The 13806-nt window shown below is 43.0% G+C and overlaps 1 protein-coding gene across 3 annotated transcripts in view; it reads left to right on the top strand.

Moving 5' to 3' along the window:
* LOC138665226 (transmembrane channel-like protein 8) overlaps positions 1–13806 on the top strand; it is a 179796-nt gene that overhangs the window by 117292 nt on the left and 48698 nt on the right. For all 3 annotated transcript variants that reach the window (XM_069752515.1, XM_069752517.1, XM_069752516.1), the window contains exons 7-9: positions 2082–2229; positions 3424–3594; positions 3674–3825. In XM_069752515.1, coding sequence (XP_069608616.1) covers positions 2082–2229; positions 3424–3594; positions 3674–3825 — 471 coding nt within the window. The remainder of the gene's footprint in view (positions 1–2081; positions 2230–3423; positions 3595–3673; positions 3826–13806) is intronic.

Raw genomic sequence — 13806 nt, 5'->3', positions numbered from 1 at the left:
GGAATTCTAGGCTCTAACATCGGATTCTGAACCACAAAATCTTGAATTATTTTGTACCCTTGCAGTGAGATGATCCACACAAGAGGACAGACCTTGAATGTCCATATCTACACCTGTGTCCTGAACCACCCAGAGGTTAAGGGGAAAAGAAAGACAAAACACACGGCAGAGAAAAAAAAATGGTCTCAGAACTTCTCTTATCCCTCTATTGAGATGCATTAACACTTTTGGCCAGCTGTACTGTTATGGACCTGGTGGTTAGGAGCACCCGGAACGACCTGATGGTTAAACTAACACAGGACAAGCTCTGTGAAGTTGGAGCTCTGCTGACCGCAACCCCTAATCCTATCACACACACTAGAAATAGCCGTGGAGCGTACCTAACTCTACCTAGACGCCTCTTCACAGCCTAAGAGCTAACTAGCCCTAGAGATAGAAAATAAAGCCTACCTTGCCTCAGAGAAATTCCCCAAAGGAAATGGCAGCCCCCCACATATATTGACTGTGAGTTAAGATGAAAGTCACAAACACAGAAATGAAACAGGTTTCAGCACAGGAGGCAAGACTAACTAAACAGACTGAGGATAGGAAAGGTATCTTTGCGGTCAGCAAAAAAAACTACAAAAAGACCACGCAGAGTGTGCAAAAAGACCTCCGCACCGACTCACGGTGCGGAGGTGCCACTCTGCATCCCAGAGCTTCCAGCTAGCAAGGCAAAATCATAATAGCAAGCTGGACAAGAAAACAATGAACAAATAATTAACTAGCAGGGACTTAGCTTCTGCTGGAGTAGACAGGTCACCAGAAAGATCCAAGAGCGAACTGAACCAGTACAAGAACATTGACAGCTGGCATGGAGAAACGATCTGAGTGGAGTTAAATAGAGCAGCCAGCCAAAGAATAAACTAAGTCACCTGTGGAAGGAACCTCAGAAGCAGCAGCTCCACTCACAGCCACCAGAGGGAGTCCATGGACAGGACTCGCCGAAGTACCATTCATGACCACAGGAGGGAGTTCGATAACAGAATTCACAACAGTCACCTCTCCACACCTCTGATTGGCAGTTTTTGGTGTACACTGTCTATTGACAGAAAGCTGCTAATCAGTTGGGGGGCGGAGTTACACAGAGCAGTTGACTAGGAGGCACAAAACACTTAGTCCTGTAGGGACAATCTCCTGCTGATAAAACTGATTTTATTGAAACAGACAGCAACCCACAACCTAGTGAGTGACACATTGCTGGAATCAGGCTCTCAGCCCCTACAGCGTGCTGTTCTCTGATTACACAGCAAAAACCTGCTTATTGACTCCCTTTAAAGAATTTCCGAGTTCAACTATAACTGATGTTCACTAAATCAACAAAGTCCATCCTGGCATATAATGATAGGAAAATGAGTTTTTAAACAATAGTAATATGAGATGTTTGCTCTTATAGATTTAATTAACTTGAGTTTGACCAGCGAATCGATTCAATGCAAATAAAATTTGTGTTGAATTTTATGAAATTTGCAAGTGTGAATAATTTGAACATTTTGCGATTCGAATAGCATAAAAATGCACTCCACTATTTTATTCATTGCAGGAGATTGCATTAGCTACAAAAGGCTGACATGACCTCAGGCATGACCATGTGGGCTTTGCTTGCAGGTACCATATCACATGGAATAGTACAGCCATTCAGAACATATCCTGTTTAAAAGCCTAGGCAGGGAATGCAGCAGCCATTTTTGAGTGATTTAGTATATTGAGAGGACATCACAGCTCACAGCATAGCAATAGTGAAAGAAAGACCTAAAACTGGCAAATTTCCCAAATAGTAATATGTTGTACAACTGCAGCACTGAAGAACATGAGTGTAGTAGTCGATTATTACAGCGATTCATTTTATAGGGAGTAAAGAGATAGGAGATTTGCCAGATTCAGTGTTGATCAGTGAGATAGTCTAGCTGTCTTTTTTCCGGCTGCATTTGGATTAAATCACACACTTTTGTTTTCTTCATTCCTAATGCGCTAGACAGCAACAAGTCAGCACAATATTTGTTACATAAAAATAGGAATATCTTGATCTTTTTAACCAACAGTACAGTGAAAGGGATAACACAAAGGCGAGTGCGGAGCAGACAGTACAGGACCTCGATCAGCAGCAAAGTGTTTTCGGGTTGGGATTTCTGTGTAAGAGGAACGGTGACATCGATTCTTAAGCAGAAGAGTTTCAGCAATCATATTAAGGTTTGTCTGGCTATCTACATATCGTTATATGTTTTAGGTTGGTTTCACATTTGCATTCACAAATTCAGATTGTTAGTTCTGTTTTTGGAATAGACTAATTCACATCAAAAACAGATCAATGGCAAAACTGGCGCAAACTGAAGGAGAAGGGCGCTATTTATTTGTGGGTTCTGATATGTCAGTTTTTAGGACAGAATAAAAAGTACTGTATGATTTTTTTTTTCAGTTCTCAACACTTACACTTACCGGAACCTAGATGAACCTCGTAATATTCAATGGAACCCCTCTGCTTCTAGGTGCATCAGTTTTACAACTGATCCATTTCTATATGAATTCTGATTGTCTTTTCCTATAACAGAACAGACAAACGGAGTTCCTGAATAAAAGCGTGAATCCAGTCTGTCATCTATTTAAAGGGAACCTGTCACCAGGTTTGGCCGATATGAGTTACGCCCCCCCCCTTTCAGAGCTTATATACAGCAGGGGTCCCCAACTCCAGTCCTCAAGGCCCACCAACAGGTCATGTTTTCAGGATTTCCTTTGCATTGCACAGGTGATGCAATTGTTACCTGGGCAAGACTAAGGAAATCCTGAAAACATGACATGTTGATGGGCCTTGAGGACTGGAGTTGGGGACCCCTGATATACAGCATTCTATAATGATGTATATAAGCCCCCGATCTGGCCTGTAAGAGAAGAAAAATAACCTTTATTATACTCACCTGCGGGGCTTTCCGGTCCGATGGGTGTTGTTCTTATTGGTCCTGTCTTCTTACAATCCCCGTCCTCCTGCTTGCTTCATGTGGATAATAAAATATATAATCACTGCACTCGTATAGGAGAAGGTTTGCTTCAAGTGGATAATTTATTGGTGAAAAGTGAGGCGACAGGAAAAAATAACGTTTCGGACAATCAATGGCCTTGATCACAATGTCGCCTTTCGTAGGTTCTTTTCTAGAATTTGAACATGCTGTAGTACGGGTGGTGCTGCTGGATAAGGACCTGGCCGACCATGTGACCGGAAATGATGTGACCAGCCAGGTCCTTATCTTTCAGGTCAGACCCGGGACTTATCTACTGCATTATAGAATGCTGTATATCAACCCTGAAAGGTGGTGGCAGTAACTCATATGGCCAAATCTGGTGACAGGTTCACTTTAATCAGTAGTCCTCTAATGTCTTTCCTTCTCGCAGTCTCATTTGGCTGAGGAGCATTGGCTTTGGTTAACGGCTCAACAATCCCTGAGTAAAAGAGCTCGCATTCTTGCTTTGCGTGTTTTTATCAACTGTTTCATCCTGGCTCTAATGGCTGGAGGATTTTATCTGATATATCTGGCTACAGGTGTTTCTCAAGACTTGGAAGAGGTAAGTTCAATGTAATCTTTCAAATGTCCATCATCTGCATATAGAGCGACATATTCTTTAATGGCAGTATGTTCCTCAGAGGCCACATGATCCAATCCTCAGCCTGGTGACTCAGTATGCTGTGCCTATTGCCATCTCCTTGGTTCTTCTGATCCTGCCATATTTCTTCAGGCTCCTAGTAAAATTTGAAGGCTTGTCCCCAAGTGCAGAGATAACCTTAACATTGATCAGGTGAATGACAATTATTACATTATTTTTCATGCTTCTAACGACTAGCCCTAGCCAACGCATTTTTTTTTCTGTCATAGACTGGTTTCCCCACTTTATTCCTTTTTAATACATTCATTTTTCTGAATTTATCTTCTTCTTACTCCACTTTATAGGGAATGTGTAGTCAGAAAAATTACCTATGGTTTACATCAGTTTTTTGTGCCTAAATGCTGGCAATGTTTTTTCCATATCATAATTTATATTAAAATAAAAATGTGAAATATGCAATTTTCACACTGGCTACTGGGGTTAATCTAGACTCATATTTCCTGTTGTTACAAGAAATACACATGTACAATGGCAGCAATAAACTGACTGAGACCCTATCTTTTGTATTGAAGCAACTAATGAGCGTGGGCAAAGATCATTGTAAAGGGAGGGGTAGCCGAAACATCACCAATTGTGAGTGAAGGATCCCCTGTAAGTCAGCTATGTATAGATGTGTAAGCTGTCATTGTAATTTTACCTCTGATGATAATCAGTCTGCTGAAAACTCTTACTGAAAGGACAGTATTAGTCTAAAAAAATCACCAGTAGATTGTGTGGAAATTTCTCAATTTGTATTTTTTTTTTTATTTAGATCATGAAAAATACATGTGCCATTAAAACCTGATTTAAACAATAGGTAATTTTCCGATGACACATTCCTTATAAGTTGATTTTCTTTTAAAATATGTCATTAAATTGTTATTGGGTGGAGTTCATTCATTTGTAAGCCCCAGCTACCATTAGCAAGCAGACAACACACTACTGGCAGCTACAAAATTGTATTAACTCACTACCAATGTTCTATCCACTTTTGCCTAACTTTTCAAAGACCATATCTGTTATGAAACTCAACGAGTGAAACACAATATTAATTATGGCAATTCTAATATGCTGTCTTTATTGTCTGTACACCTTAATGTTATTTTTCATATTTTGTTTTTCTTATGACTAAAGTTGTGTATGGTCCATGATGTATGGATGTATGGTTTGAGCTCTGATCACAATATTCCCACAGCCTCTGTTCCCTCTCTGAAATTAAGCATCATCAATGATGTTCCTTTCAAAGTCTGGGCTAGTCACTGCTGTGTCAGTGTGCGATGTGCACAATGACAGCGCGCTCTCTGTTGCTGGTTCAGATCAGCAGTAACGAGTTAGTACCAGAGCACACTGCTAGTGCGCAGTATCAGATTAGCTGACCTGCAGAAACCAGCGCTGCCCCCCGCAAGTGATATTACTGCATGCTGGGTAGTCTTAGAACACACAGTAACAGTGCACTCGTTACTGCCAATCTGTGCCAGCAACAGAGCGCGCGCTGTCATTGTGCACATCACACAGTGACAGAGTAGGGACTAGCCCAGCCCCTGAAATGAGCGTAACTGATGGCGCTTGGTTTTAGGAAGAGAGCAGAGGCTGTGGCAGTGACTGCAGTCTCTGTCTTCTGGTGACACTTTTTTGAGTATCCCAGCATGCACTGGGATTCTCACATGAAGTCATTAAAAAAATAAGAAAAGCAGTTAGATAGTGTAGTGAGGGAAGGATAGGGAATTTTTTATTTTCTAGTATATCAGAAACTAGTTTAGATTATGGAATTAAATAAGTACTCCTATCAAAGTTTTTACCCTCTTAATATATCGCAATCATCATATTATATAGCACTGTGTACTTAATTACTCATTATGCCTTTCTACCCAGTGTAGTGCATCGGTATCCAACCTGTGCAGTGATGAGGCAGTGACCCAGCAAAGTTCAAAGCAAAACATGTTTTAATGTCCAACTCACAGAAATACACAGCACACGATATCCTCCAGATCGCAGCCTGGAAACATATCCTTCAGATTGAAGCTGATAAACACGCCAGTTAACCTCTGAGACCTGGTTGCCATGGGCGACTGCACTGCCGTGTACGCTGTGGGTACCAGGCCTTTCAGCTTCGCTTGCCTGTGTTGCCTCACACAGGTGGAGCTCTGCAGAGCCTTCTGTTCTACACTCTTGCAAAACCAAACTGACACACCCAACCTTCTGCATCAGGGGATTTTACAACTGACCTGTGGCCATAGGCCACATGGAAAACTCGACTGGGAAGGAAACGGACTGCCCCACTATCATTCTGTAGTCCGTTTAAAAAATAAAAGGTTTCTTAAATCTGCCTTAGACAAATACCTTGCCCAAGACCAACACTTACTTTTATTCTGCATTGCAATCACAGTTAAGCCTGTGACTGCAATGCACTCCCACGGTCTCAAAATGCCTCTTTGCACACCCTGGGGGGACCCATATCGACCCTCTCATGTGACACCAGTCACTGCCTCACATACCCCCCGTTCAAACCTGTGGGGTTGAACACTTGTCACCCCACATGGGGCACGTGACAGGGCTTCTACATATTCCTGTGACTTCCCTGCCCGATGTTCTACTGAGTAACCAATGTTTTATAGGGACCAGAACCATCGGTTGACAAGAGCATTCCTCCCCTTTGCGTTTCTCCTCCACACTTTTTTACGTGACCACCCACCTCTCTGTTCTCCGTTGCAGAAGAGACGCCCACTATCCTGACTAATAGTAGTTTTAGAAATTTCAAAAAAAATTCAAAAAAACTGACCATAACATCCAAACATAAACTAGGTGTGAACAGATGCTAACCTAGATTCACCAACTCATATACCTACAGTAGATTTAGGCCAGTTTTGGGTGGTCTCGACCTTGTTTATTTGGGGATCGATAACCCCACAGCTCATCCCATAACCTAAGTACCTGCCTTCTGGCCCTCGGTACTGTTTTCTCTGTACCCTTACCAGTGCCTCGGTGGCTATGTCACGCTGGATCACCGAGGTGCGTTCCAGCAACTCTCGGCATACATCTGTATTATGTTGTACCCAAACCCAAGCCTCCCGTCGCTGCTGATTAGAGAAAGCTCTATTCATTTTAACCAGACCCCCGGCTACATCTTTGGCCAGTGCCAGAGGGATCCCCGTGGGTATGACCAGAGTCACCTACATGACCACTCCATCCTGATTCCTCCAGGCTTTCTTTCTATACTTGGTCCTTGCATGGGACCCTGGAACTAAGCTGTACCACACTCACCAGGGGACATTTCCAGCTCGAGGTTCAGTAGGGTCTCCACGACCTCTCCTGCCAAAACCTCTAAGGGAAACTTATCGGGGTTACACTCTGTCCCTAGGTTGGTGACCCCCATGGCAGGTATCCCTGACTTTGGATCTTTGGGTTCTGCACCCGAAACTCCATTTATCTTGGGAAGGTTAACCCTGGTCTCCCACACGAACCAGAACAGGGGCAAGTCTCTTCCCAACACAGTCCTATATGGCAGAGACTTCACCACTCCTACCACATGTTTGATGTCTTCACATGGTGTGGAAAAAATAACCTCCGCGGTTGGGTACTCCCGGAGTTCCCCATGGATACCCATCACCTCCACTTTCCGTCCTTTGGGGTTGTCCCTGACAACAAGGAACCTATGGACTAAAGTCACTAAGCTCCCCGAGTCCAGGAGAGCCTCTGTTTGGCACCCATTCATGAGTACCTGGCATAGCTGGGGTTCGCTGTCGGCATTGCCTATAGTGACGGTACAGACTGGCTGGGCATACATAGATACACAGTGAGTAAATACTCAGTCCATGGGCTCAGATATAAGGGGGCAGTTGATAGCCACATATCTGGGCCCTCGACACTGCCAACACATATTCGCTGCGGCACGACTATACGTTGGAGCCGCTTTAGGGGAAACAGGACTTTTATCACCCACCCTTCGGGTTACCCCCTCATCATGGGCTCGTTACTGGTTAGCTCCAACAGAGGTTTGTGGACTTTTCCCATGCTCCTGTACAAAGTCCTGAGAGGCAGTATACCGCTCAATCAATCCTACCAGCTGGTCCAGAGTGCATGGGTCCACTTGCCCCACTGTGTGGCTGCTTGCAGCGCCCTCACCAGCCGGTCAACCACCACCTTCTTTACTCTCTGGAGCTGGGTTAAGGTCTGAGGCTGGAGCCATTTCTGTACCAACTGCAATAAGTCATACGCCTGACACCTGGTGGGACGAGACTCTGCAAAGGACCACTGGTACACCTGCAGAGCGCCCCTCACCTTAAGGGTCTCCTCTCTACACCGCTGATCGCCCCTCACCTTAGGGGTCTTCTCTTTACAGCAATGATTGCCCCTCACCTTAGGGGTCTCCTCTTGCAGAGCAACAATCAGCTGTAAAATCAGCCCACAAGTTCTCTGCAGCTGCTGGCACAGTAGCTCCTGCTGCTGCCGCTGAAACTGCAGAGCCTCTTGCTGCTGCCACTGAAACTGCTCCTGTTGCCTCTGCTGAGTGAGGACCAACTGCTTTTAAAGCTCCTCCATGTCTACAGCGGGATTGAGCTGTAATGTTGCAGGCTTGGTCACTGACATGCAGCATGCATTAGGGTATGCCTCAGTTCACACTGCCCGCATTCTCCACCATATGTAGTGCAGCGGAATTCACCTTGTGCAATGATGATGCAGTGACCCAGGAAAGTTCAAAGCAAAACATATTTTAGTGTCCAACTCGCAGAAAAATACACAGCACACGATATCCTCCAGATCACAGACGGGAAACTTATCCTCCAGATTGCAGCTGATAAACACACCAGTCCACCTCAGAGACCGGTTGCCGTGGGTGACTGCACCGCCATGTACGCTGTGGGTGCCAGGTCTCTCAGCTCCACTTGCCTCTATTGCCTCACACACGGGGAGCTCCGCAGAGCCTTTTGCTCTGCATTCTTGCAAAACCAAACTGACACTGACACACTCAACCCTCTGCTTCAGGGGTTTTTACAAGGAACTTATGCAGTGACTTATTACTTATCCTGTTCCTACATAGAGCTTAATCGATGTGAATGCTTTTCTGCCCAATGATGACAGAAGTATTCTAGGAGTGATACATATATTGGCTAACCAGAAAATAATAAGGTTTCACTCCTAGAATACTTCTGTCATCATTGGGCAGAAAAGTATTCACATCGATTTTTCTGGCTAACACGGTACATACCACATTACAATTTGTTATTGTACATAGAGCTTAGAAAGGTTCAGGTAGTGAGTTTTTAATCACGTGATGTCATAGACCTAATGGAAAAGAGAAGATTTAGACGTATAGAAAGGCAAATGAACAATTGTAAGTACACAGTGCTATATAATAATATATTGCAATCATCATAAGAGGATAAACATTTCAGTGCTTCCTTAAATAGATAAGGATATAGGATGAAAATTACTTTGTATATCAGACCACCCCTTTAATGTCCTGATTTTTCTACAATCTTCTGGACTTGTTCCTGTCTGCTTACCATTGTCCTTAAATGACTACAGTTATCCTTTGCTCTCCATAGCCCTTAACGGCACTGGTTTACCAACCATATTGTACCATACAGCTGCAATATTGCTTGTCTTTTGATCGGTACTTTAAAGAGTCTTTTATAGATCCTCAAAAAAGTGTGTGTGGGGGAAGTTGTTAAAGGTGGAGTTGGTGTGTTAGACATTACGTTTCCATACCTTGCCTGGTAACCCACAATCAGCCTTGTGTGATTTTTACATCTAATTTTCCAAAAAGACACGCATCATAAGGTATACAGTATGTTTATCCAGGATCCCATCTGAATGCATTTTGGTCCTTTGTCTCTACTGTAATAAAATTCTGCTTTCATCTATGACAAAGGACTTTTAGAAATGATATATACATTTGCACCCAATTATCTTCACTCTTCCCATTTCTCTGCCCTTGCCTCAATGCTGTCTCTTATGAGCGGTGTGTGGCCTTCATTTTTGTTCCATAGGATGTCCATGGTATGTGGATTTTGAAAAAAAAAAGGCAAAAAATCCTCTGAAAGGTGGCTCCAATAGAAGATTACACTATATATAGTCATTTTTGTTATTTTGTGTGAAACAAACATTGTGTAGTCATATATCCCTATTAGGGCTTGTGCAGATGATTGGAGAAAACATTGGATGGCACCCCCTCCCTGTGCGATGCTTCCCTATGCCACCGGAATGCTGTGATCTTGTTTGATCGCAGTGTTTCGGGGGTTAAAGTGCAGAGAGCGGTCCATCCCTGCATGCTTCCGTGAGACCCTCAGAACAATGTGATGTGAAAGCGTTGTTCCGAGGGTCTACTCCCTGCAGGCCCCCGAATCCAAGATGGCTGCGGGGTTCTTCAGGGTCCTGCAGGGAGGTGGCCTGTCAGTGTCTGCTGAGAGCAGAACCTGAGAAGCCTCCTTCATTGCCTGTCAGATCGCTGATCTGAAACAGTGTTCTGCAAAGTGTCAGATCAGCGATCTGACTTTATACAGTGATGTCCCCCCTGGGACAAAATTAACGTGTAAAAATATATATACAGTGGGGCAAAAAAGTATTTAGTCAGCAATAGTGCAAGTTCCACCACTTAAAAAGATGAGAGGCGTCTGTAATTTACATCATAGGTATACCTCAACTATGGGAGACAAACTGAGAAAAAAAATCCAGAAAATCACATTGTCTGTTTTTTTAACAATTTATTTGCATATTATGGTGGAAAATAAGTATTTGGTCAGAAACGAGTACTAAGAGAACTAAGTAATGTAATAGATAAACCATTATTTCTTATTTTTAGTGACTCTATAGCGACAGGGTCTGTTCCGCAGGACTGGCGCATAGCAAATGTGGTGCCAATATTCAAAAAGGGCTCTAAAAGTGAACCTGGAAATTATAGGCCAGTAAGTCTAACCTCTATTGTTGGTAAAATATTTGAAGGGTTTCTGAGGGATGCTATTCTGGATTATCTCAATGAGAATAACTGTTTAACTCCATATCAGCATGGGTTTATGAGAAATCGCTCCTGTCAAACCAATCTAATCAGTTTTTATGAAGAGGTAAGCTATAGGCTGGACCACGGTGAGTCATTGGACGTGGTATATCTCGATTTTTCCAAAGCGTTTGATACCGTGCCGCACAAGAGGTTGGTACACAAAATGAGAATGCTTGGTCTGGGGGAAAATGTGTGTAAATGGGTTAGTAACTGGCTTAGTGATAGAAAGCAGAGGGTGGTTATAAATGGTATAGTCTCTAACTGGGTCGCTGTGACCAGTGGGGTACCGCAGGGGTCAGTATTGGGACCTGTTCTCTTCAACATATTCATTAATGATCTGGTAAAAGGTTTACACAGTAAAATATCGATATTTGCAGATGATACAAAACTATGTAAAGCAGTTAATACAAGAGAAGATAGTATTCTGCTACAGATGGATCTGGATAAGTTGGAAACTTGGGCTGAAAGGTGGCAGATGAGGTTTAACAATGATAAATGTAAGGTTATACACATGGGAAGAGGGAATCAATATCACCATTACACACTGAACGGGAAACCACTGGGTAAATCTGACAGGGAGAAGGACTTGGGGATCCTAGTTAATGATAAACTTACCTGGAGCAGCCAGTGCCAGGCAGCAGCTGCCAAGGCAAACAGGATCATGGGGTGCATTAAAAGAGGTCTGGATACACATGATGAGAGCATTATACTGCCTCTGTACAAATCCCTAGTTAGACCGCACATGGAGTACTGTGTCCAGTTTTGGGCACCGGTGCTCAGGAAGGATATAATGGAACTAGAGAGAGTACAAAGGAGGGCAACAAAATTAATAAAGGGGATGGGAGAACTACAATACCCAGATAGATTAGCGAAATTAGGATTATTTAGTCTAGAAAAAAGACGACTGAGGGGCGATCTAATAACCATGTATAAGTATATAAGGGGACAATACAAATATCTCGCTGAGGATCTGTTTATACCAAGGAAGGTGACGGGCACAAGGGGGCATTCTTTGCGTCTGGAGGAGAGAAGGTTTTTCCACCAACATAGAAGAGGATTCTTTACTGTTAGGGCAGTGAGAATCTGGAATTGCTTGCCTGAGGAGGTGGTGATGGCGAACTCAGTCGAGGGGTTCAAGAGAGGCCTGGATGTCTTCCTGGAGCAGAACAATATTGTATCATACAATTATTAGGTTCTGTAGAAGGACGTAGATCTGGGTATTTATTATGATGGAATATAGGCTGAACTGGATGGACAAATGTCTTTTTTCGGCCTTACTAACTATGTTACTATGTTACTATGTTACTATGTAAACAAACAATCAAGATTTCTGGCTCTCACAGACCTGTAACTTCTTCTTTAAGAGTCTCCTCTTTCCTCCACTCATTACCTGTAGTAATGGCACCTGTTTAAACTTGTTATCAGTATAAAAAGACACCTGTGCACACCCTCAAACAGTCTGACTCCAAACTCCACTATGATGAAGACCAAAGAGCTGTCAAAGGACACCAGAAACAAAATTGTAGCCCTGCACCAGGCTGGGAAGACTGAATCTGCAATAGCCAACCAGCTTGGAGTGAAGAAATCAACAGTGGGAGCAATAATTAGAAAATGGAAGACATACAAGACCACTGATAATCTCCCTCGATCTGGGGCTCCACGCAAAATCCCACCCCGTGGGGTCAGAATGATCACAAGAACGGTGAGCAAAAATCCCAGAACCACGCGGGGGGACCTAGTGAATGAACTGCAGAGAGCTGGGACCAATGTAACAAGGCCTACCATAAGTAACACACTACGCCACCATGGACTCAGATCCTGCAGTGCCAGACGTGTCCCACTGCTTAAGCCAGTACATGTCCAGGCCCGTCTGAAGTTTGCTAGAGAGCATTTGGATGATCCAGAGGAGTTTTGGGAGAATGTCCTATGGTCTGATGAAACCAAACTGGAACTGTTTGGTAGAAACACAACTTGTCGTGTTTGGAGGAAAACGAATACTGAGTTGCATCCATCAAACACCATACCTACTGTAAAGCATGGTGGTGGAAACATCATGCTTTGGGGCTGTTTCTCTGCAAAGGGGCCAGGACGACTGATCCGGGTACATGAAAGAATGAATGGGGCCATGTATCGTGAGATTTTGAGTGCAAACCTCCTTCTATCAGCAAGGGCATTGAAGATGAAACGTGGCTGGGTCTTTCAACATGACAATGATCCAAAGCACACCATCAGGGCAACGAAGGAGTGGCTTCGTAAGAAGCATTTCAAGGTCCTGGAGTGGCCTAGCCAGTCTCCAGATCTCAACCCTATAGAAAACCTTTGGAGGGAGTTGAAAGTCCGTGTTGCCAAGCGAAAAGCCAAAAACATCACTGCTCTAGAGGAGATCTGCATGGAGGAATGGGCCAACATACCAACAACAGTGTGTGGCAACCTTGTGAAGACTTGCAGAAAACGTTTGACCTCTGTCATTGCCAACAAAGGATATATTACAAAGTATTGAGATGAAATTTTGTTTCTGACCAAATACTTATTTTCCACCATAATATGCAAATAAATTGTTAAAAAAACAGACAATGTGATTTTCTGGATTTTTTTTTCTCAGTTTGTCTCCCATAGTTGAGGTCTACCTATGATGTAAATTACAGACGCCTCTCATCTTTTTAAGTGGTGGAACTTGCACTATTGCTGACTGACTAAATACTTTTTTGCCCCACTGTATTTAATACCTAAATAAAGAAAAAAATAAATAAATATTTTTCCAAAAATGCATTTCTTTATGTAAATAAAAAAAACAATAAAAGTACACATATTTAGTATCGCCGCGTCCATAACGATCTGACCTATAAAACTGTCCCACTAGTTTACCCCTTCAGTGAACACCATAAAAAAATAAAAAACGAGGCAAAAAACAATGCTTTATCATCATACCGCTGAACAAAAAGTGGAATAACATGCGATCAAAAAGACAGATATAAATAAACATGGTACCGATGAAAACGTCATCTTGTCCCACAAAAAATGAGCCACCACACAGCATCATCAGCAAAAAAAATAAAAAAGTTATAGCCCTCAGAATAAAAAGACGCAAAAATAATAATTTTTTATATAAAATAGTTTTTATTGTGTAAAATGCCAAA

Source organism: Ranitomeya imitator, chromosome 2 (assembly GCF_032444005.1).
Source record: "Ranitomeya imitator isolate aRanImi1 chromosome 2, aRanImi1.pri, whole genome shotgun sequence".
In the NCBI taxonomy this organism is placed as follows: domain Eukaryota; kingdom Metazoa; phylum Chordata; class Amphibia; order Anura; family Dendrobatidae; genus Ranitomeya; species Ranitomeya imitator.
This window is presented reverse-complemented; position numbering and strand designations above follow the sequence as displayed.